Here is a 26,154-nt window from a genome sequence, read left to right as displayed (position 1 = left end):
ATGTTATTATATATCAACAGATCATCTGAAGAAACTAATAGTAATAATCTACAGCTGGACCCTCTCATCTGAACACTGAGGATTAATAATTTTATTGATAATTTAACATTAACAAAACTCTTTACTTATGAAAAAACACACACGTACCACTAGTGTTTCATCTAACAATAGAAGAAGAAGAAGAAGAAGAAGAAGAAGAAGGAGGTTAGCTTCCAGACGAGCGGGGGGGCGGTGCTCATACAGCTGATCAGCTCCACGACGCACTAACCACCGTCTCTGCTGAAGAAAGAGTGGACGTACGACGACCTTACGTAGACATGATTGACAGATGGGAGGACCAATAATCACCCAGTATTTAAAGCCAAAATAACCAAGACACCTTTAAGTTCAAAATGACTTTATTGTTTGTAAACAACAGTTAAAGGGGGCGGAGTCAGCCAGTGAAGGAACGTCCGTCCACCAATCGATGTCTTTGCTGCTCAAAGAAGCAACGAATGTCGTCAGGAGTGACGACCTATCAGAGAACGGGACACGTCAGCCAATGAGAACATGCAAACTGCTCAGTGAGGTCAAAGGTCACTAACCTTCCCTTCAGCTGCAAAACTCTGGAGGAAGTCCTTCAGTTCACTCTTCATATCATTATATCCTGAAAGAGCAACAGACCATCTGTAGTTCTGTCTGTAGGTGTCTGTAGATGTCAGTAGATGTCAGTAGGTGTCTGTAGATGGCAATAGGTGTCTGTAGATGTCGGTAGGTGTCTGTAGATGTAGGTGTCAGTAGGTGTCAGTAGGCGTTAGTAGATCTGTCTGTAGGTGTCAGTAGCTGTCAATAGGTGTCAGTAGATGTCAATAGGTGTCAGGAAGCATCAGTAGATGTCTGTAGATGTCATTAGATGTCAGTAGGTGTCTGTAGATGTCGGTAGGTGTCTGTAGATGTCGGTAGGTGTCTGTAGATGTCGGTGTCAGTAGATGTCAATAGGTGTCAGTAGATGTCGGTAGGTGTCTGTAGATGTCGGTAGGTGTCTGTAGATGTCGGTAGGTGTCAGTAGATGTCGGTAGGTGTCTGTAGATGTCGGTAGGTGTCAGTAGATGTCATTAGATGTCGGTAGGTGTCGGTGTCAGTAAGTGTCAGTAGGCGTTAGTAGATCTGTCTGTAGGTGTCAGTAGCTCTCAATAGGTGTAAATAGATGTCGGTAGGTGTCAGTGTCAGTAGGCGTTAGTAGATCTGTCTGTAGGTGTCAGTAGCTGTCAATAGGTGTAAGTAGATATCTGTAGGTGTCATTAGATGTCAGTAGGTGTCAGTAGATATCAATAGGTGTCAATAGGTGTTAGTACATGTCAGTAGATGTCTGTACCATGGATGATCTCCAGCTGCTGAACGTGGCTCAGTTTGTCCAACGCTGACATCAGAGGATCATCGTCCAATGAGGGCCTTTCATTCTGCTTCCCTCTGTTCTCATAGGCTAAAACTGTATCAGCCTCATCCAATAGGAAGGACAGACCGTCCTCTGCTAAGCGCTCCTGATGAGACACAACTGTGAGCTACACACACAGGTACAGACGGTACAGAGATCTGCTGCACCTCAGAATCACTAGAATCAACTGAAAACTGAGCTAAACGTTAAAGTCTGTTCTCTTCACAGCATGTTTAATGGACTGTGTTTTCTTAGTGTTCGTTTAGTGATGTCTGTGTTCTCTTAGTGATCGTTTAGTGATGTCTGTGTTCTCTTAGTGATCATTTAGTGATGTCTGTGTTCTCTTAGTGATCATTTAGTGATGTCTGTGTTCTCTTAGTGATCGTTTGGTGATGTCTGTGTTCTCTTAGTGATCATTTAGTGATGTCTGTGTTCTCTTAGTGATCGTTTGGTGATGTCTGTGTTCTCTTAGTGATCGTTTGGTGATGTCTGTGTTCTCTTAGTGATCGTTTGGTGATGTCTGTGTTCTCTTAGTGATCATTTAGTGATGTCTGTGTTCTCTTAGTGATCATTTAGTGATGTCTGTGTTCTCTTAGTGATCATTTAGTGATGTCTGTGTTCTCTTAGTGATCATTTAGTGATGTTTGTGTTCTCTTAGTGATCGTTTAGTGATGTTTGTGTTCTCTTAGTGATCGTTTAGTGATGTTTGTGTTCTCTTAGTGATCGTTTAGTGATGTTTGTGTTCTCTTAGTGATCGTTTAGTGATGTCTGTGTTCTCTTAGTGATCATTTAGTGATGTTTGTGTTCTCTTAGGGATCGTTTGGTGATGTCTAAATGTTTCACTGACTGTCTAAAAAGGTATTTTATTTGTTATTTTAATGAATTGTGTCTACGTCTATAGAAGTTCTAAATCATTTTTATTGTATTTAATCTACATCTTTTAAACGTTTTATTTGTTGTACTGTTAACGTCATGTTGAACTGTGTGTAAACCAGGCAACTTGGTGGCAAATAATTTTCACCATTGGGATTAATAAAGTTTATCTAATCTAATCTACAGACAGGTACAGGTCAACAGTTACAGACGCTACAGACGCTACCTTGCAGCTGCAGCAGCAGCACAGTCTGGACCTCCACGTTGACGGCCAGAACACGGCTCCTGATTGGGTGATTTTTTGATTGACAGCCTGTAAAGTCTTCAGTGTGCAGTTAGGCCCCGCCTCCCCACGCCTTCGCTTACTGCTTGGCTCTGTGATGTCATCAGTGACATCATCAACCTGACAGATTTCCTGTAGTTAACCAAACTGCTGTTGCTATGGAAACAAAGTGTCCATCATCACCTCACCTTTATTTCCTCAGCAGGGGTCACCTGTGAGCACCTGCAAACTACACACACACAAAGGTTACTTATTATTATTATGATCAATAATGTGTGTGAGTGTAAACACCTGAGAGGTGAGCAGCATACGTCCACAGGAACGAATGTTTATTCATACACGATTCACAGATCATCTCCATCTGCTCCACTGAGTCTGGAACTACACAACCCAGGTGCTACACACACACACACACACACACACACACACACACACACACACACACACACACACACACACACACACACACACACACACACACACACACACACACACACTTTAGGTTTGTCATCACACAACTGAAATTCTTTGAACTCACTCTGCCATGAAGCCAATCTTCACAAACCACACATTGAATCATCTCATCCTCCACCTGCAAAGAGAGAACATGTAAACTACTCAGAGAGAACATGTAAACTACACAAAGAGAACATGTAAACTACTCAGAGAACATGTAAACTACTCAGAGAACATGTAAACTACTCAGAGAGAACATGTAAACTACTCAAAGAGAACATGTAAACTACTCAGAGAACATGTAAACTACTCAGAGAGAACATGTAAACTACTCAAAGAGAACATGTAAACTACTCAAAGAGAACATAAACTACCCAGAGAGAACATGTAAACTACCCAAAGAGAACATGTAAACTACTCAAAGAGAACATGTAAACTACTCAAAGAGAACATGTAAACTACTCAAAGAGAACATGTAAACTACTCAAAGAGAACATGTAAACTACCCAGAGAGAACATGTAAACTACTCAGAGAGAACATGTAAACTACACAAAAAGAACATGTAAACTACTCAAAGAGAACATAAACTACACAAAAAGAACATGTAAACTACTCAGAGAGAACATGTAAACTACTCAAAGAGAACATGTAAACTACTCAAAAAGAACATGTAAACTACTCAAAGAGAACATGTAAACTACTCAAAGAGAACATAAACTACCCAGAGAGAACATGTAAACTACACAAAAAGAACATGTAAACTACTCAAAGAGAACATGTAAACTACTCAAAGAGAACATAAACTACTCAGAGAGAACATGTAAACTACTCAAAGAGAACATGTAAACTACTCAAAGAGAACATGTAAACTACACAAAGAGAACATGTAAACTACACAAAGAGAACATATAAACTACACAGAGAACATGTAAACTACTCAAAAAGAACATGTAAACTACTCAAAGAGAACATGTAAACTACTCAAAGAGAACATGTAAACTACTCAAAGAGAACATAAACTACCCAGAGAGAACATGTAAACTACTCAGAGAGAACATGTAAACTACACAAAAAGAACATGTAAACTACTCAAAGAGAACATGTAAACTACTCAAAGAGAACATAAACTACTCAGAGAGAACATGTAAACTACTCAAAGAGAACATGTAAACTACTCAAAAAGAACATGTAAACTACACAAAGAGAACATGTAAACTACACAAAGAGAACATATAAACTACACAGAGAACATGTAAACTACTCAGAGAAAACATGTAAACTACACAAAGAAAACATGTAAACTACACAAAGAGAACACGTAAACTACTCAGAGAGAACATGTAAACTACTCAGAGAGAACATGTAAACTACTCAAAAAGAACATGTAAACTACTCAAAGAGAACATGTAAACTACTCAAAGAGAACATGTAAACTACTCAAAGAGAACATGTAAACTACTCAAAGAGAACATGTAAACTACTCAGAGAGAACATGTAAACTACTCAAAGAGAACATAAACTACCCAGAGAGAACATGTAAACTACTCAGAGAGAACATGTAAACTACACAAAAAGAACATGTAAACTACTCAAAGAGAACATGTAAACTACTCAAAGAGAACATGTAAACTACTCAAAAAGAACATGTAAACTACACAAAGAGAACATGTAAACTACACAAAGAGAACATATAAACTACTCAGAGAAAACATGTAAACTACACAAAGAAAACATGTAAACTACTCAAAGAGAACATAAACTACCCAGAGAGAACATGTAAACTACTCAGAGAGAACATGTAAACTACTCAGAGAGAACATGTAAACTACTCAGAGAGAACATGTAAACTACACAAAAAGAACATGTAAACTACTCAAAGAGAACATGTAAACCACACAAAGAGAACATGTAAACTACACAAAGAAAACATGTAAACTACTCAAAGAGAACATAAACTACCCAGAGAGAACATGTAAACTACTCTGAGAGAAAATGTAAACTACTCAGAAAGAACATGTAAACTACTCAGAGAAAACATGTAAACTACACAAAGAGAACATGTAAACTACACAGAGAGAACATGTAAACTACCCAGAGACAACATGTAAACTACCCAGAGACAACATGTAAACTACACAGAGACAACATGTAAACTACTCAGAGACAACATGTAAACTACTCAAAGAGAACATATAAACTACACTGAGAGAACATGTAAACTACACAGAGAGAACATGTAAACTACTCAAAGAGAACATGTAAACTACTCAGAGAACATATAAACTACTATGAGACAACATGTAAACTACTCAGATAGAACATGTAAACTACTCAAAGAGAACATAAACTACCCAGAGAGAACATGTAAACTACTCAAAGAGAACATGTAAACTATTCAGAGAACATGTAAACTACTCACAGGGAACATGTAAACTACTCAAAGAGAACATGTAAACTACACAAAGAGAACATGTAAACTACTCAGAGAGAACATGTAAACTACACAAAGAGAACATGTAAACTACTCAGAGAGAACATGTAAACTACTCAGAGAGAACATGTAAACTACTCAGGGAGAACATGTAAACTACTCAGGGAGAACATGTAAACTACACAAAGAGAGCATGTAAACTACACAAAGAGAACATAAACTACACAAAGAGAACATGTAAACTACTCAGAGAGAACATGTAAACTACTCAAAGAGAACATATAAACTACACAAAGAGAACATGTAAACTACTCAGAGAAAACATGTAAACTACTCAAAGATAACAAACTACTTAGAGAACATGTAAACTACACAAAGAGAACATGTAAACTACTCAGAGAGAACATGTAAACTACTCAAAGAGAACATGTAAACTACTCAGAGAGAACATGTAAACTACTCAGAGAGAACATGTAAACTACACAAAGAGAGCATGTAAACTACACAAAGAGAACATATAAACTACACAAAGAGAACATGTAAACTACTCAGAGAGAACATGTAAACTACTCAAAGAGAACATATAAACTACACAAAGAGAACATGTAAACTACTCAGAGAAAACATGTAAACTACTCAGGGAGAACATGTAAACTACACAAAGAGAACATATAAACTACACAAAGAGAACATATAAACTACACAAAGAGAACATGTAAACTACTCAAAGAGAACATATAAACTACACAAAGAGAACATGTAAACTACTCAGAGAAAACATGTAAACTACTCAAAGATAACATAAACTACTCAGAGAACATGTAAACTACACTAAGAGAACATGTAAACTACTCAGAGAGAACATGTAAACTACACAGATAGAACATGTAAACTACTCAAAGAGAACATGTAAACTACTCAAAGAGAACATGTAAACTACACAGATAGAACATGTAAACTACACAGATAGAACATGTAAACTACACAAAGAGAACATGTAAACTACACAAAGAGAACATATAAACTACACAGAGAACATGTAAACTACTCAGAGAGAACATGTAAACTACTCAAAGAGAACATAAACTACCCAGAGAGAACATGTAAACTACTCAGAGAGAACATGTAAACTACACAAAAAGAACATGTAAACTACTCAAAGAGAACATGTAAACTACTCAAAGAGAACATAAACTACTCAGAGAGAACATGTAAACTACACAAAGAGAACATGTAAACTACTCAAAGAGAACATAAACTACTCAGAGAGAACGTGTAAACTACTCAAAGAGAACATGTAAACTACTCAAAGAGAACAAACTACTCAGAGAGAACGTGTAAACTACTCAAAGAGAACATGTAAACTACACAAAGAGAACATGTAAACTACACAAAGAGAACATATAAACTACACAGAGAACATGTAAACTACTCAGAGAGAACATGTAAACTACACAAAGAAAACATGTAAACTACTCAAAGAGAACATAAACTACCCAGAGAGAACATGTAAACTACTCAGAGAGAACATGTAAACTACACAAAAAGAACATGTAAACTACTCAAAGAGAACATGTAAACTACTCAAAGAGAACATAAACTACTCAAAGAGAACATGTAAACTACTCAGAGAGAACATGTAAACTACTCAGAGAGAACATGTAAACCACACAAAGAGAACATATAAACTACACAAAGAAAACATGTAAACTACTCAAAGAGAACATAAACTACCCAGAGAGAACATAAACTACCCAGAGAGAAAATGTAAACTACTCAGAAAGAACATGTAAACTACTCAGAGAAAACATGTAAACTACTCAAAGAGAACATGTAAACTACACAAAGAGAACATGTAAACTACCCAGAGACAACATGTAAACTACACAGAGACAACATGTAAACTACTCAGAGACAACATGTAAACTACTCAAAGAGAACATATAAACTACACTGAGAGAACATGTAAACTACACAGAGAGAACATGTAAACTACTCAAAGAGAACATGTAAACTACTCAAAGAGAACATGTAAACTACTCAAAGAGAACATGTAAACTACTCAGAGAACATATAAACTACTATGAGAGAACATGTAAACTACTCAGATAGAACATGTAAACTACTCAAAGAGAACATAAACTACCCAGAGAGAACATGTAAACTACTCAGAGAAAACATGTAAACTACTCAAAGAGAACATGTAAACTATTCAGAGAACATGTAAACTACTCACAGTGAACATGTAAACTACTCAAAGAGAACATGTAAACTACACAAAAAGAACATGTGAATTACTCAGAAAGAACATGTAAACTACTCAGAGAGAACATGTAAACTACACAAAAAGAACATGTAAACTACTCAAAGAGAACATAAACTACTCAGAGAAAACATGTAAACTACTCAGAGAGAACATGTAAACTACTCAGAGAGAACATGTAAACTACACAAAGAGAACATGTAAACTACACAAAGAGAACATGTAAACTACTCAGAGAGAACGTGTAAACTACACAAAGAGAACATGTAAACTACTCAGAGAGAACATGTAAACTACTCAGAGAGAACATATAAACTACTCAGGGAGAACATGTAAACTACTCAGGGAGAACATGTAAACTACACAAAGAGAGCATGTAAACTACACAAAGAGAACATATAAACTACACAAAGAGAACATGTAAACTACTCAGAGAGAACATGTAAACTACTCAAAGAGAACATATAAACTACACAAAGAGAACATGTAAACTACTCAGAGAGAACATGTAAACTACTCAGGGAGAACATGTAAACTACTCAGAGAGAACATGTAAACTACACAAAAAGAACATATAAACTACTCAAAGAGAACATGTAAACTACTCAGAGAGAACATGTAAACTACTCAGAGAGAACATGTAAACTACACAGAGAAAACATGTAAACTACTCAGGGAGAACAAGTAAACTACTCAGGGAGAACATGTAAACTACACAAAGAGAGCATGTAAACTACACAAAGAGAACATATAAACTACACAAAGAGAACATGTAAACTACTCAGAGAGAAAATGTAAACTACTCAAAGAGAACATATAAACTACACAAAGAGAACATGTAAACTACTCAAAGAGAACATGTAAACTACTCAGGGAGAACATGTAAACTACACAAAAAGAACATATAAACTACTCAAAGAGAACATGTAAACTACTCAAGGAGAACATGTAAACTACTCAGAGAGAACATGTAAACTACTCAAAGAGAACATGTAAACTACTCAGAGAGAACATGTAAACTACTCAGAGAGAACACAAACTACTCAGAGAGAACATATAAACTACTCAAAGAGAACACAAACTACTCAAAGAGAACATGTAAACTACACAAAGAGAACATGTAAACTACTCAAAGAGAACATAAACTACACAAAGAGAACATAAACTACTCAAAGAGAACACGTAAACTACTCAGAGAGAACACGTAAACTACTCAGAGAGAACATGTAAACTACTCAAAGAGAACATGTAAACTACTCAGAGAGAACATGTAAACTACTCAGAGAGAACATGTAAACTACTCAAAGAGAACACGTAAACTACTCAGAGAGAACACGTAAACTACTCAGAGAGAACACGTAAACTACTCAAAGAGAACACGTAAACTACTCAGAGAGAACACGTAAACTACTCAGAGAGAACACGTAAACTACTCAGAGAGAACACGTAAACTACTCAGAGAGAACATGTAAACTACTCAAAGAGAACATGTAAACTACTCAGAGAGAACATGTAAACTACACAAAGAGAACATGTAAACTACTCAAAGAGAACATAAACTACTCAGAGAGAACATGTAAACTACTCAAAGAGAACATGTAAACTACACAAAGCGAACATGTAAACTACTCAAAGAGAACATAAACTACACAAAGAGAACATGTAAACTACTCAGAGAGAACACGTAAACTACTCAGAGAGAACACGTAAACTACTCAAAGAGAACACGTAAACTACTCAGAGAGAACATGTAAACTACTCAGAGAGAACATGTAAACTACTCAGAGAGAACATGTAAACTACTCAGAGAGAACATGTAAACTACTCAGAGAGAACATGTAAACTACTCAGAGAGAACACGTAAACTACTCAAAGAGAACACGTAAACTACTCAGAGAGAACACGTAAACTACTCAGAGAGAACATGTAAACTACTCAGAGAGAACATGTAAACTACTCAGAGAGAACATGTAAACTACTCAGAGAGAACATGTAAACTACTCAGAGAGAACATGTAAACTACTCAGAGAGAACATGTAAACTACTCAGAGAGAACATGTAAACTACTCAAAGAGAACACGTAAACTACTCAGAGAGAACATGTAAACTACTCAGAGAGAACATGTAAACTACTCAGAGAGAACATGTAAACTACTGAAAGAGAACACGTAAACTCACCTGGTCTTCAGGGTCAGGGTAGGGTCGGCTGCAGACACAATAAAGTCCAAAGAAGTTCTGACTGTATTTGTTTTCGGCGTTGTCGTCATCTTTATCCTACACGCGCACAGACACACACACACACGCACTGTTTTTTTTTCCGCCAAATTCTGTTTTTTATTATGTTTTTTTTTTTTTTGAAAGAAATATTTTCAAATTTATTTTCAGAAAATATTGGTTTTCAACTCCTGTGAGGAAACAAAATGAGTAATAATACAGAAATGTAATTAAACAGAAATGTATGTCAAAATACAAATGTAATTTAAAACCATGTGTAAAAGTTAGCTGTGAATTAAACATGAATTATTGTGACTGCTCCTTTTTAATTATTTATAATCATTATATTATATATAAAGATGAATGACAGCAACATTAATGTCACCCTCAGGGATCAATAGTTGACTGAATCTGTTTGTATTGATCAACTTAATTTAAAATAACCTCATTTAAATGATCCTGATGATTAGACAAAGTAAATACACACAGGATGCATCCTTTGTTTCACCACTAGGGGCAGAATATTAGAAGCTATCAAGTTATCAATAACCTACGATGTTTCAGACTCTATCTTCTCTAGAATCAGTCTGGTCCATAACAACAGAACAACTTGTTCCCACAGATCTCCTGCTGCTCTGATGAGATGTTTGTATTAAACACTGAGCAACAGAAGCTAAGCCCCTCCCTCTTTGTTTGGAGCTTCACAGACACTAAAGTTCAGGTGGAGCTTCTCAGCTCTGTGTTTAGAGTACGTGATGAGTCACATGGGTTTTTGGCTGTTTAGTCGGTGGACATGTGTTTAGCTCTGGAGGGGGAGGGGTGAATGAACCTTCATGATGACGCCCGTTTCATTCACATTGTCACTTACAGAGGATTACATTTTTATTGGCTTTAATGATTCCTTAACGTGAAAAATATATCCAATCCAACTTTATTTTTTTAAACACTAAAACAACCATAGCTGACCTAAGTGCTGTCCAGTTACACCGCTCTAGTCCAGTTACACCGGTTTAGTCCAGTTACACCGGTTTAGTCCAGTTACACCGCTCTAGTCCAGTTACACCGCTCTAGTCCAGTTACACCGCTCTAGTCCAGTTACACCGCTCTAGTCCAGTTACACCGGTTTAGTCCAGTTACACCGGTTTAGTCCAGTTACACCGCTCTAGTCCAGTTACACCGCTCTAGTCCAGTTACACCGCTCTAGTCCAGTTACACCGCTCTAGTCCAGTTACACCGCTCTAGTCCAGTTACACCGGTTTAGTCCAGTTACACCGGTTTAGTCCAGTTACACCGCTCTAGTCCAGTTACACCGCTCTAGTCCAGTTACACCGCTCTAGTCCAGTTACACCGCTCTAGTCCAGTTACACCGCTCTAGTCCAGTTACACCGGTTTAGTCCAGTTTACACCGGTTTAGTCCAGTTACACCGCTCTAGTCCAGTTACACCGCTCTAGTCCAGTTACACCGCTCTAGTCCAGTTACACCGGTTTAGTCCAGTTACACCGGTTTAGTCCAGTTACACCGCTCTAGTCCAGTTACACCGCTGTAGTCCAGTTACACCGCTGTAGTCCAGTTACACCGGTTTAGTCCAGTTACACCGGTTTAGTCCAGTTACACCGCTCTAGTCCAGTTACACCGGTTTAGTCCAGTTACACCGCTCTAGTCCAGTTACACCGGTTTAGTCCAGTTACACCGCTCTAGTCCAGTTACACCGGTTTAGTCCAGTTACACCGGTTTAGTCCAGTTACACCACTCTAGTCCAGTTAAACCGGTTTAGTCCAGTTACACCGCTCTAGTCCAGTTACACCACTCTAGTCCAGTTAAACCGGTTTAGTCCAGTTACACCGCTCTAGTCCAGTTAAACCGGTTTAGTCCAGTTACACCGCTCTAGTCCAGTTACACCGGTCTTATCCAGTTAAACCGGTTTAGTCCAGTGAACCCGTGTTGAGGCCTAAGCGCTCACATATTAGTCCGTTATTAGTGGAGTAATGTGTAGAAATAACATAGATGTGTGTGGAATAGATCTAAATTCTCTAACGTTATTAAACACCTGATACTGGGCTGTTGTTTTTCTGGAAATGTCTCGTCCAATCAGATGACTCGGTCCAAACTAACTGTTGGATAATCAATAACCCATAATATTAGACTCACACATATTTTTGCTGAGCAGAGTGGCGTTAGCTTGAGCTAGCTCTCAGTAGTTTAGGGTGAGTGTGGGCGGAGCCTGATGAGTTCTCTCTCAGGTCATGTGAGCAGTCAAAGCTTTGTGCTTAGAAAACCTTGTTTTATGAACTCACAGGAAGTAGTTTACACGTGAGGTCTTTGAACTTCCTGTTCCCACAATCACAGCGAAAGTTTCTGAAAAGACAGAGTTTACAAATTAGAATCCCGTTGATGATCTGATTGATGCTCTGATCATGTGACTCACCTCTTAGTGTAGAGCTCGTAAAGGTCGTGACCTTCGTGACATTTGTAGGAACACGCCAAACACACGCCTGTGGCCACGCCCCCTGGTGGAGAGCAGCTGTTACAGGCATAGAGAGCCTGACGCTTCACGTAACCCTGGCAACACATGACGTACCAACATGGGAATGTTTGAATGGACGGGAATCAGTAGCTTCACCTGGCTATTAAACTCGTTGATCAGTGATTGGTTATTAAAAGTCATTGATCAGTGATTGGTTACGAAAGCTCATTGATTGTCAGTAGGTGTCGGTAGGTGTCAGTAGCTCTAACCTTAGAGTAGGAACAATGGTCTGAATCACTTCCTGCTAAAACAGCTGAAGCTTCTTCCTCCAAATTCTCATCTTCCTCCAAGACGTCCAACAGAGACACCGTCTGTTCGTCTGCCATGTTTACACTGTAAACAACAACAATAATAATTAACAACAAGGAAAGGTAGTTGGTGCCTGTCATGGCGGCAACACCTGAACCCGTTGGTGGACACCAGGGGTGAGGGATGCCGTCAAGCTGTAGAAGGAAGGAGTTCTATCGGGCCTTTCTGGCCTGTGGGACTCTGGAGGCAGCAGAGAGGTATTAACGGGCCAAGCAGAGGAAAAAACTTAAACATGGGAGGAGTTTAGCGAGGCCATGGAGAATGACTTCCGGTCGGCTTCGAAGAGGTTCAGGACCGCGATCTTAGAAGGGGGAATGTTGAGAGATATGCTCTCATTTCTGTTATGAGTTATTATTATTATGCCCCTGAATATTTGTGTTTAATGTTGTCATTGGCGGCCGCTGTGGACGCGCTGGTCATGTGACGTGCAATCAGGAGATGACATGCATGTGTGTGTGAATAAATGAGGTGATCCCGTAGGTGCGGATGTTCACCGGAAACTGCAAAACGTGTGCTGTGTTATGTCACGTTAAACGCTGTGTAGAAGTGACTCTTCTAACAGGTTATGGGCCCAGATCCATAACGCACAGTTTGATGGACCTGCCGGGTGAAGGTCGCAACGTTCACTGTGTGCACCTGAGCGGCGAGTTGGAGTAATCAGCCTTCAACATGAGTAAAAGAGACAGAGACGCGGTGCCGAGCAGCCACTGGGCGAGACTCGTTTTTGATGGTGACGAGAAAAAATATGAGCTATGGGAGACTAAGTTTTTGGGCCACCTTTGTCTGCAAGGATTAAAGGACACTATTTTAAAGGATGCCGCTCCAGATGATGACGAGGATGACGAGAAAAATGCAGAGGCCTACGCGGAGCTCATTCAGTTTCTGGATGATAAGAGCCTGTCGTTGGTGATGCGCGATGCCGGGAACGACGGACGTGAGGCGCTAAAGATTCTCCGGCAATACTATGCTGGTACAGGCAAGCCCAGAGTTATTAACTTATACACCGAGTTGACCTCACTGCAAAAGTCACCCATTGAGAATGTCACTGAATATATAATCAGAGCAGAGACTGCGATTACTGCTTTGAGAAGCGCAGGAGAGACGCTCAGTGACGGACTATTGATCGCAATGGTTTTGAAAGGGCTGCCAGAGACATTTAAGCCATTTGCCATACATGTGTCTCAGAGTGACGATAAAATGACTTTTGCTGCATTTAAGACAAAGCTCCGAAGTTATGAGGATGTTGAAAACATGCGCACAACTGCATCAGATGATAATGTCATGAAGGCAGGAGCGCAGTTTGGCACAAGGCGTGCGCCTGAGGGAGCAAAGTACAGTGGCAATACAGACATTGTGTGTTACAAATGCGGTAGCAGAGGTCACATAGCCAGAGCCTGTCTGTGCAAACAGTGGTGCAACCATTGCAAAAGTAACACACACAACAATGCTAGCTGCAGACGGACAAGGCAGCGGGATAACGCACGGAGAGCGTCCGAGGAGACGGAAACGGAATACGAATTCCAAGTGCACGACGCGGAGGTGCGGGTGCCAGATAACAAGAGGAAAGGTCTGATGGTGGATGCGAGTGCAACGTCACATATCATCACGGACATCGCAAAGTTCAAGCGTTTTGACGGCAAATTCCAGGCCGGGACGCACAGCGTTGAGTTGGCTGACGGTTCCAGGAGTAACGGAGTCACCAAGCGCAGAGGTGACGCGGAGGTGTGGCTACTCGACAGCGAGGGACGGCGTTTCCGAACGACGCTCAGGAACGCCCTGTACATCCCATCATATCCCCAGGATATCTTCTCGGTGAAAGCGGAGCCACAGTGATCTTCAGTGAGAAGAAGAATGTTCTACTTCATAAAGACGGTACAAAATTCCCCATACACGTACACAACAAACTTTACTATCTCCACACATCAGAAAATGACTGCAATGACTACTGTAAGAAAAGCCTTGATTTACACAGGTGGCATGAAATTCTAGGCCATTGCAATTATGGAGATATAATGAAGTTAAGAGATGTTGTAAATGGGATGGACATTAGGAATGAAGGAAGTAAACCTGCCCCACAGTGTGAAGTATGTACTCAGGGGAAGTTTGTTCAATCTAGAAGCAGAGAGCCAGATATGAGGGCTAAAGCACCTCTGGACATGGTGCACACAGACTTAGCTGGTCCTATAGATCCAGTGTCCAAAGATGGTCACAGGTACGCACTATCCTTCACAGATGACTTCTCGAGTGCAGTGTTTGTATACTTTTTGAAGAATAAAAGTGACACAGTGCGAGCTACTGAGAAGTTTATAGCTGATACAGCCCCTTATGGCAAAATAAAATGCATGAGATCTGACAATGGTACGGAGTACACAGGAAGAGAGTACCAAGCATTAATGAGCAGAAGTGGTATTAGGCATGAAACCTCAGCCCCATATTCTCCACACCAAAATGGTACTGCTGAACGCAACTGGAGAACTTTATTTGAAATGGCCAGGTGTATGCTCATAGAGAGTGGACTACCAAAGATGTTATGGACCTATGCTGTCCAGACAGCTGCTGTGGTGAGGAATAGGTGCTTTAACAACCGCACTAAACAGACTCCTTACTACATGTTAAAGGGCAGACAGCCAAATATTGCCAGAATGCAGAAGTTTGGACAGGTCTGTTATGCTTACAAGCATTACAAAGCAAAGTTGGACTCTAGATGTGAGAAAGGCATTTTTGTAGGATATGACAAAAATAGTCCTGCCTACATGGTGTACTATCCCAGCAGAAACAAAATACAAAAACATAGACTTGTGGAATTTGTATTTAGAGTAAACAGTGAAAAGCTGGATGCTGAGGATGATGATTTTGTGATCCAAAATAAAAGCCAATCTGTGAAAACCCCACCAGTTAGCATAGAAATAACTGAAGACCAAGAAGTTCTTACACAAAGTGAGACAGAAGAGGGTGAGACTAAATCAGTGAAAGTTGAAAGTGAGGAGACAGTTGAAAATAAAGAAGACAGATCTGCAGAAAGGCGATATCCTGATAGGGAGAGAAAAAAGCCAAAATATTATGGTGACTATGTTTGTGGTTTTGAAGATGACATAACCAACATTGACTATTGTTACAGACTAATATGTAATGTGCCTCAAACATATAAAGAGGCAGTGACCTCAGTGAAAGCCAAAGAATGGGCTGATGCTATTGAGGAGGAAATGCAGTCATTAAAAGACAATGTGACATATACCCTAACCACTCTACCTGAGGGCAAAGATGTAGTGGGGGGTAAATGGGTCTATGCAATGAAAAAGAATAATGACGGATCAGACAAATTCAAAGCCCGATATGTCGCCAAAGGTTTCAGTCAAAAGAGAGGTGTGAACTATGAAGAGACTTTCTCTCCTACAGTGAGCATGACCAGTATCAGGGTGTTGGCACAGAAAGCAGCACAGGACAATCTGATTGTCCACCAGATGGATGTAAAGACAGCCTATTTACATGCGCCAATCGAATGTGAGCTCTACATTGAACAGCCTGAGGGTTATAAAATCAAATCTAAGGAAGGTGACAAACTAGTGTGTAAACTGGAGAAATCCCTGTATGGACTAAAACAGTCGGGGCACAACTGGAACAAAATGTTGCATGATTATTTATGTGAAATGCAGTTTGCACAAAATCCAGCTGATCATTGTGTGTATAGCAAAGTTACTGACCAAGAAAAAATTCACATAATCATATGGGTAGATGATTTGATTATTGCCGCCAGTAATAATGATGTATTGAAATGTGTAAAAGAAATGCTTAAGTCCAAATTTAGAATGAAAGACCTACGTAGGTAAACAGACACATTTTCTCAGTATTGACTTTGAGCAAACTGCTGATTGTGTCAAGATGTCGCAATGCAAATATGTACAGAAAATTCTGGAGAGATTTGACATGATAAACTGTAAGTCTAGAGCTACCCCTTGTGAACAAAAACTTGACTACAGTGATGATGCTGAACTAATGGATGATGTGAAGAAATACAGAGAGGTAGTTGGGAGCTTAATATACAAGGCCAGACCTGAGCTTTGTAGTCAGCAAACTGTCTCAGTATTTTTCTAGACCAACTACTGAACAATGGACGACTGTCAAGCATGCTTTAAGGTATTTAAAAGGTACTCAAAACAAAGAACTTTGTTTTAGAAAATGCAAAGATAAGACCATAATCCATGCTTACAGTGATGCTAATTGGGCCACTGATGTTAGTGATCGAAAAAGCACCACAGGTTACTGTATCAGTTTAAACAGAGATGGTCCATTAGTCTCATGGAAAACCAAACGACAGCCGACAGCAGTGTTAATTTCGTAGACTAAGACTATGACGAAAAATGTTCGTCAACGAACCTTTTTCACGGACGATAACTAAATAAAAACTAAATAAAAGTCAGATATGAAGACGAAGAGTGAGACGAAGGATAACTGACACTGTAGTCCACGAATAAAAACGAGACGAAACTCGAAGGCGTGACGAATGGAGAAGAGATCCAATCAGAACTGCTCTTTTTGCGGGACAAGTTGGGAAGAAATCCAATCAGAGCGAATCTTTTGAGGATACGTTGATCTCATTGGTTGATCTGTGCGGAGGGAGGCAGCCATTTTTAAAATACCGCGGCAAATGCACGCCAGCAACAACAGGTAAACAAACCCGAAACAAACGCAGCAGCTAAGAGGAGAAATACGTAACACAACGGTTTAGCCTACCATGTCCGAGGGAAACTGCATGTCTCGTGCGCAATAGACATGTCAGGACTAGGGCGAAAACGAAGAATTGACATTTGGTCGCACTTCACATATGACAACAAGGACAACAAGACCGCCTGTACAGCGTGTGGAGCAAAAATTTCCGGGAAAAACACCACCAACTTGAAGCGACATTTACAGACGACTCATCAAGAAATACATGCGAAGGTAAGCTACGGTTATTTTATCATATCAACACCTGTGTGTCTGCTAAACTTGGAGTACGATAGAAGCTAAAGGAATCCACATTTGAACTGTATTGATAAAACTGAGTCTGAGGCGATTATCTCGCTGAATTAATAGGATTATAAATATTCAATATTCTCAAATTGAATGAAATATCTAGGCCTACTATAAGTAGATTGTGTGTGTGGGTGTCATTGTAGCCTAAGCAGTTATTCTCATTTCACACTGAGATGGCAGATTTGTGAAGGCAAAAGCCAGCTTAATAAACATACGTGTGTGTGTGTGTGTGTGTGTGTGTGTGTGTGTGTGTGTGTGTCTGTGTGTGTGTGTGTGTGTGTGTGTGTCTGTGTCTGTGTGTGTGTGTGTCAGAGAGGCTTGAGGAGATTGGGCAAGAAAGAAAAGAATCACAGCTTGCTTCCCCCCTTTTCACCCTCACAGATACAGAAGAAGTCTGATTACAAAGATGACCATGGGCCAAGTGGAAATAAAGCTAGTGCTGCTAGTGAAACCCAGCAGCAGACCATCTCTACAGCTTTCCAAAGTTCTTCAAAATACAAAACTGAATCGAAAGAACAACATACCAAGGAGCAGGCCATAGCTAGATGGATTGGACGCACAGGTTTACCAGTCACAACAATTGAAGACGAGGACTTTGTGCTAATGATGGAGATAGTAGATCGGAGACTAACAGTTCCAAAGAAAACCAAAATGAGCAATTTGATTGAAACACAGTATGAACATGAAAGACAGAGATTCAAAGAGAGACTGGCTGCTGCCCGGAGAGTATCGATTGGCCTTGACATGTGGACAAAAAAAGGACTGACAGCCTCATTCCTTGCCATAAGCGCATGCTACTTTTGTGTTGAACAAAGTAAACCTGTACACATATTGTTGGCCCTTGAACAAGTAGCTCACCCACACACTGCACTGTCTATCAAGGCATACGTGGATAAATGTATGCAGGAGTGGGCCATACCAAAGGAGAGGATCCTGACCGTAATAACGGACAATGGGAGTAACATGGTGGCAGCCTTTAAACACACAACAGCAGAAGAAACAAGCTCAGACTCAGAGGACGACTCCCCTGGGTCCACAATGGAAAGTGATTCTGAATCTGTAACGGAAGACCAGCGGTGAGCCATGATTAGTTTATTCTTTTAAATGCCAATTATCACATGAATGATTTTCCCCGACACATGAATACACACACACACACACACACACACACACACACACGCACCAGTCACTTTATTAGGTTAAATACTTATTTGGTAGTCCTTTCTTCCTGTTTTTAGGTACCATCATGTCGACATGGAAATGGACCGGACACTGTGTGTGGTGCATACTATACAACTTGTGGTCCACATGTTGCAGAAAGAGACGAGTGTCAAAAGAGTCCTCAACAAAGCAAGGTCGGTGGTGAAGCTCTTTCGCAAGTCCTCAGTTGCAACACAGAGGGTACTGGACCAGTGTGGTCTTATTGTTGTAAATGACTGCCCCACACGCTGGTCGAGTACATTCAGCATGGTCACACGACTCCTCACAGTCAAAGATGCAGTCTGTCAAATCGCAAGTGACATGGGATGGGACGGTTTGCTTACCAGTGAGTGGCAAAAGCTTTCATCAATCCAAGACCTACTGCTGCCTTTTGCGGAACACACTAAAACCCTCCAGAGTGACACCTCATCTATGTCCCTAGTGGTTCCTGCCCTCTTTGATCTGCTGAGTCACCTAACTGACTTTGCAGAGAGCACTCGGTACAGAGACCTCGCCACTCTTGCGGAGAAAATGAGAGCAAATCTGAACCAGCGTTTTGCTTGCTTCTTGGATTCAGCTGATGAAAAGTTCTCACCGCTTGCAGCAGCTGCCTGCTTTGTCAACCCAACTGTCTGTGAAATCCCTGTTAATGTTGATGTGGCTGATGGAAATATCCCGGAACTGCTGAAACAGGCAGAGGACTATGTGGTCAAATGCACTTTCCCACACACAAGACAGGAGGTGGACCAGTCTGAAGAAGATGCAGAAGAAGAGGTGATTGAGGAACCAGAAGCAGCACCATCCTCAAAACAGCCTGTATTTAGGTTCCTCTCAAAATGCCGCACCACGCGGCTTAAACAGAAAACCTCCACAACCAGCATCAGGCAGCAGATCATCAAGTACAAGGAAGAACTTTCACATCCCATCACTGAGGATACAGGAACAGACTTCTGGCTGGAAAAGAGTGACAGTTTTTATCACAGTTTAAAGCCACTTGCGTTAGACTTGTTGGCTATGCCAGCTTCTCAAGCTTTTGCAGAGAGGGTATTCAGCATCACAGGTGACCTCACAAGAGGACGGCGCAACAGAGGAAGGGTCACATTGGAGCGAAGCGCTTTCCTTAAAATGAACAGAGAGAAATAGAACAGTTGTGTTCACTGCTATTTACAGCATTTCCTGTAGCTGCACAACTTGATATTGGTATTTGTTTTATTTAATATGAGAACAGAGATTTTTTGTTCCATGCAAAAATGGCATTACAGCTTAGCATGTAATTCACTTGTTTTGAGTTGAGCTTATTGATACCTCTTTTTATTTATTAACAGAAGAATTTCATTTTTTGTGCAATGACGATGCATATTTTCTTTTACATATTCATTTTTTCTTTTCAAATATCTGATTTTGCACTCAATGCATAGTAAGAGATGATGAAGATGATGTTCACAGAGTTGTGTGCTTTTTTAGTTTAATGTGATATTTACCTGTATTTTCAATGCTGAGAGACAAGGTTTTTCTTTTTTACTTGAAGACAAAGGAGTACTCTTTGGTAGTTACAGCCAATACATTTTTTATTTTAAATTTCAGAATTGCACTTGTCTGTTCTGTTTATATCTTGTTGATTTTGCACAGAGTCGCAAGACGTGAGGCATTGTAGCCCAACCAGTTATTTAACTTGGATTTTGTTCAAAATAAGCCCCTGAATTCAACACATTTTAGATCTCATGCATCAATGATGCACATAGTCCACAGAAGATCAAACTGGAGATTGATGCAATATTGAAGGAGGAGAGTTCTGTTAAGACATTAAGAATAAAATACATGTTGTATTACAACCGTTATCTGTGTCTGTATTGCATATTTTGTATTGCAAACCCTTATACCTAACCATTCCATGAAAAAAGAAACATTTAGTCGACTAAGTCCACTGTAGATGTCGTCGACTAATATCTGCTAATGTTTAGTCTACTAAAACTAGACTAAGACTAAAAGATTTCAGAAGACTAAAACTAGACTAAGACTAAATGGTGTGTTATTCAAAAGACTAAGACTAAGACTAAATCAGAATTTTCTGCCAAAATTAACACTGGCCGACAGTCGCACTATCCACCTGTGAGGCAGAGTATATGGCTTTAGCTGCGACTATACAAGAGTGCCTGTATTTACAACAGCTGTTGAACTGTTTTGATGGTGAAACATACATTATCTATGAGGACAATCAGGGAGCTATAGCCCTAGCTAAAAACCCTGTACACAGACAGCGATGTAAACATGTGGATATTAAATACCACTTTGTAAGATCTATGTTGAATGGTGACCAGATGAACTTGGAGTACTGTCCATGGTTGCAGATGTCCTAACTAAACCAGCTACAAAGCTGAAGCTAATGACATTTGAGTTGTTTATGTTTGGTATATGAACTATTGCAGTGTGAGCGCCTAAACATGTATGAAAGAAAAAAAAAAAGAGAAATGATTTTCTAAATGTGAGCAAGTGGGGGTGTTGAGAGATATGCTCTCATTTCTGTTATGAGTTATTATTATTATGCCCCTGAATATTTGTGTTTAATGTTGTCATTGGCGGCCGCTGTGGACGCGCTGGTCATGTGACGTGCAATCAGGAGATGACATGCATGTGTGTGTGAATAAATGAGGTGATCCCGTAGGTGCGGATGTTCACCGGAAACTGCAAAACGTGTGCTGTGTTATGTCACGTTAAACGCTGTGTAGAAGTGACTCTTCTACACAGCGCTGTCAACATCGTGTATGGTGCGGATGGTGCGCAGTTGACCTTGCCTCAAGAGGTTGTGAATTGCTGGAAGGAATACTTTGAAGACCTCCTTACCGACAAGCCTTTCGGTGAAGAAGCAGAGCCTGGGGACCCAGGAGGGGACTCTCCTATCTCTGTGGCTGTGGTGGTTAAAAGGCTCCTCGGTGGCAGGGTCCCGGGGGTGGATGAGACCCGCACAAAGTTCCTCAAGGCCCTGGATGTTGTAGGGTTGTCATGGTTGACACAAATCTGCAGCTTCACGTGGACATCGGGGGCAGTGCCTCTGGATTGGCAGACCAGGGTAGTGGTTCTCCTCAGCCTACCCAGTAAAGTCTATTCAGGGGTACTGGAGAGGAGAGTCCGCCGGATAGTAGAACCTCAGATCCAGGAGGAGCAATGCGTTTTTTGTCCTGGTCGTGGAACCATTGACCAGCTCTACACCCTCAGCAGGTCCTTGAGGGTGCATGAGAGTTTGCCCAACTAGTCCACATGTGTTTTGACTTGGAGATGGCATTGGACCCTTGGGGACACCCATTTGGGGGCTCCTCCAGGACTATGGGGTATCGGACCCCCTGATAAGATCTGTTCGTTCCCTGTATGACCGGAGTAAAAGCTTGGTCCACATTGCCATCAGTAAGTCAAACTTTTGTCCAGTGAGGATTGGACTGGTCCAGAGCTGCCTTTTGTCACTGATTCTGTTCACAACTTTTAAGGACAGAATTTCTAGGCATAGCCAGGGTATTGAGGGGTCCGGTTTGGGGGCCTCAGGATTGCATCACTGCTTTTTGCAGATGATGTGGTCCTGTTGGCTCCATCATACAGTGACCTTCAACTCTCACTAAGGATCCACCAAATATTCGGTAACTGAATATATTCAGCCGAATATTGCAAAAAAAGCCATTTTCTGCTTTCAGTAAAGTGAGTTAAAAGCAAAGCCAAATAGTAGCGTGTGACGCAATGACGCAATCAAACAATGTGCAGTGACCGACGCACAGATTTGTTAAGCATTTTATTTTGGGGCTTGACATACAGCCACATCCGCGTTAACAGAATAATGGACAAAATTGACCAATGAAAGCGGTTAAACATGAAAATGAACAAAATCGGCATGAAACACCGTCACCGTGAGGCAAAGAATGTTTTTTTTTAATGGGGAAATGTTTTTGGGGACTGCTTATTAGGTGCACGGCCCTGTCCTGGCTGCATTAAACACAAATCATCACTGACTCCTATATACAGAGCCATCAGTGCCCGTTTAACTTTGCTGTGCCTGTGAAGCTCCATCCGTTTTTCGTGTAGCGCAGCGGCGCTCTGTGAGATCAGCTTTGATCATCTTCACCTGCTCAGTGTTTGATGTGTTATGTCTGGCTAACTAAGAATAACAGTCAATGTTGTCCTTTAGTTGTTTTTACTCCAGCCTTTTGTCCGTGCCTCGTTGGTACACATTCACAGTCAGCTAGCTACCTCAAGTACAACCGTTTCAGTGGGAACTTCCGGTTTTCAAAATAAAAGTTTGATGGAGCAACGTTATTAGAATGTTACATTCTAACAACATCTCATCAGAGCTACAGAAGATCTGTGGATAAAGTTGTTCTGTGGACGAGACCATCAATACCAGTGATTGTAGATTATTAATAACTTCTGATACTGTAAATATTCTGCCCCCTAGGGGTGAAATAACTGATGCTTCATTGTGTCCATTTATTTTTGTTTAATTATTATGGTCTGAAATGATGTAATCAGGATCATTTAAAGTAGGTTAATTTAAACTAAGTTGATCAAAACGTAATCAATAAACCTGATCAGATTCAGTAAATCATTGATCCCTGAGAGGAAATCAGGTGACATTAATGCTGTTCTCATACATCTTTATACGACATGAATAATTAAAAAGGAGAAGTCAGAATAATCCATGACACTAACACTTGTATCTACATTTTGATTGTATCTTACTTTATATTTTACATACATTTTTGTTTAATTATGTTTTGTTTTTTATTAGTATTTATTTTGTTTCCTCACAAAAGTTAAAAACTAATATTTTCTTTGAAAAAATTATAAAAAAAACAGAATTTGGGAAAAATAAAACATATTTTATAGGGCCCTTGGTTTACATTATTAGCGTATCTACTGTGGCTAAGCAGACTTGTGCCAAAAGGACAATAATTCATTTGTTGTGGGTTTATGCACTTTAATGCACTCTAGTTTTTTTTGGAATGCATGTTTGCAAGTCTGTTGTTAGCGTTGTGAGCCACGAATCTGTAAACATCCCCATCCTTTCCTCCTCATTTTACAAGTGACGTCGGGTGTCACTCCATAGGCTGGTGTAGCATTAGCATGGAGTGCTAACAGCTGATGTGTGTAAACAATGGCTCCAAGCAGTGACTCCCAACATGACCAGCAGCAGAAAAAGTAGTGCAGTTTGTATTTACATACATGGTAATAAAGTATAATATATATTCTATATTAAACAGCAGTGTTTGTTTTAGCTGTTAGATAGTTGGAGAGGGAGGAGCTAACATTCTAGGAGGCGTGTTAGGTGACGTCACCTGCCAACGTGGGTAAAATCCAAATGTCCTGTTTAAAGCTGACTTTATATAAAATATGTAATAAGAGGAAACACAACTTTTTACACTTTGTTCCTCTGAATGAGGCTAAAGGATGTTTATCACTGTAGATAAACCATTATTCATCATACCTCCTCTTTAATGCACTTTAGATTTTTATTATGCATGTTTTGTTTTATTTGAAGGGTTAATATAAATGAAAAACTTTGTTGTGCTTGTTATGAAAAGCAAAGGTTACTGGAATATTTTAAAAATATCATAATATTGAATAAACATTTACTTTCTTTAAAAAACATGTCTATTAAAAAAATAGTGAAAAACTTAACCCCATTCGATATTCGGTGAAGTGTTTATATTTTATTCGGCTTTGGCCACAAATGTTCATTTTGGTGTATCCCTAATATAAACACATTACTGATATATTAACCCATATAAACCAAAAAATATGGAAATTGGACATTTTACTGCTGTAAAAGTATAATATATTACTAGTATTTTGTGAAATGGACACACGTGGTTGGATATTAGATAACACAAAAATGAATCAATACACTATATTTTTCTCTCCGAGACACTTTGTTTTTATTCCTACAGTTTGTGAGAATGTGTCACAGAACACTGAAACACACATATAACAAAATATGCAAATGGGACATTGTACTGCTGCTAATGTACACATATTTACACAATATTTATACATGCTAATGTATAAATATTTATACAATATTTATACATGCTAATGTATAAATATTTATACTTTAGCAGCAACAATGTTCCATTTCCATATTTTCTGTTATCTAATATCCAACCACGTGTGTCCTGTTGACAAAATACCAGTAATAAGTTATACATTTGCAGAAGTAAAATGTCCTATTTCCAGATTTTTTTGTTTATATGGGTAATTATATCAGTTACATATGTTTATATGCATATTAATATCCTCTGAAATCACTCGGAATTCCGGGTTTTATCCGGACCCGCGTAACAAACAACCCGTTTCCGAACCTTTGAGCTAAAGCTAAAGCTAAACTGTTCTAATGCCTGATGAGGCTTAATCTCACCATCACTGCTGACTTTTAATCTCTTACCTTTTTAACGAGTCGTTTATAGTCCAAACACAACCAGGCCGAGCAGACAGCTAGCTGCTAGCTGCTAGCGCTAAATGCTATCACTTCCGGGTCAAAACGGTGTTTTGCGGTGAAAGGTCATTAGAATTAAAAGCTTAAAATGAAATTTTAAATTAAAACACGAACCTTTAAAGCTAAGAATGTATCATAATGTGTTTTTTTTTTAATATTATAATTATTTTTCTGTGAAGTTCCGATTTTTAAACTACACCGATGTGTGTCGTTTATGCACTACATTATTCCTGTACAAGTCTAGTAGATTTTGTGGGGACATTTTAAACTATTTAAATATAGGGTCCTCTGACACTTCCGGTCCGCATCAGAAAATAATTGATAAGAAAAATGAAGTTTTTTGGTTGACAGTGCTCACCAGAGGGGGCGATAATGTACCTTCACTTCACCTTTTACGAGGAGAAGAGCAGTGACGTCACAGAGACCTCACCAACATGGCGGCGGTCCGTGGTGTGCTGAGGCTACCTGACGGTCAGCAACTGAGGGTCGGTGTTCCTGTCCAATCAGAGCTCAGCTCTCTCATCGCTGCCGTGAACGAGCTGAGCGTGCACGCCGCGCGCCTCCTCACTGAGCTGGTGGAGCGTGAACGAGCACAAGGGACACGCGCACACGGTGAGTGTCATTAAAACACAATGTTTGTTTATTGATCATCAACAACCAATCAGGGGCCTGTTGCATTAAAGTAGGATAAGGGAGAGTG

The 26,154-nt window shown here is 39.9% G+C and overlaps 1 protein-coding gene across 1 annotated transcript; it reads right to left on the bottom strand.

Moving 5' to 3' along the window:
- Positions 1-380: 380 nt before the first annotated feature.
- LOC114458167 (putative E3 ubiquitin-protein ligase UBR7) lies at positions 381-25,501 on the bottom strand. Its single transcript, XM_028440457.1, has 12 exons — positions 25,404-25,501; positions 12,670-12,793; positions 12,362-12,495; positions 12,231-12,291; positions 9,900-9,995; positions 3,109-3,162; positions 2,862-2,967; positions 2,759-2,799; positions 2,514-2,690; positions 1,355-1,520; positions 585-646; positions 381-514 (listed from the first exon to the last, which is right to left on the bottom strand). The coding sequence occupies exons 2-12, from the start codon at positions 12,784-12,786 to the stop codon at positions 434-436; spliced, it is 1,095 nt and encodes a 364-aa protein (XP_028296258.1). The 5' UTR covers positions 12,787-12,793; positions 25,404-25,501; the 3' UTR covers positions 381-433.
- Positions 25,502-26,154: the final 653 nt, after the last annotated feature.

Source organism: Gouania willdenowi (genome assembly GCF_900634775.1).
Source record: "Gouania willdenowi chromosome 24 unlocalized genomic scaffold, fGouWil2.1 scaffold_320_arrow_ctg1, whole genome shotgun sequence".
Lineage (NCBI taxonomy): Eukaryota > Metazoa > Chordata > Actinopteri > Blenniiformes > Gobiesocidae > Gouania > Gouania willdenowi.
This window is presented reverse-complemented; position numbering and strand designations above follow the sequence as displayed.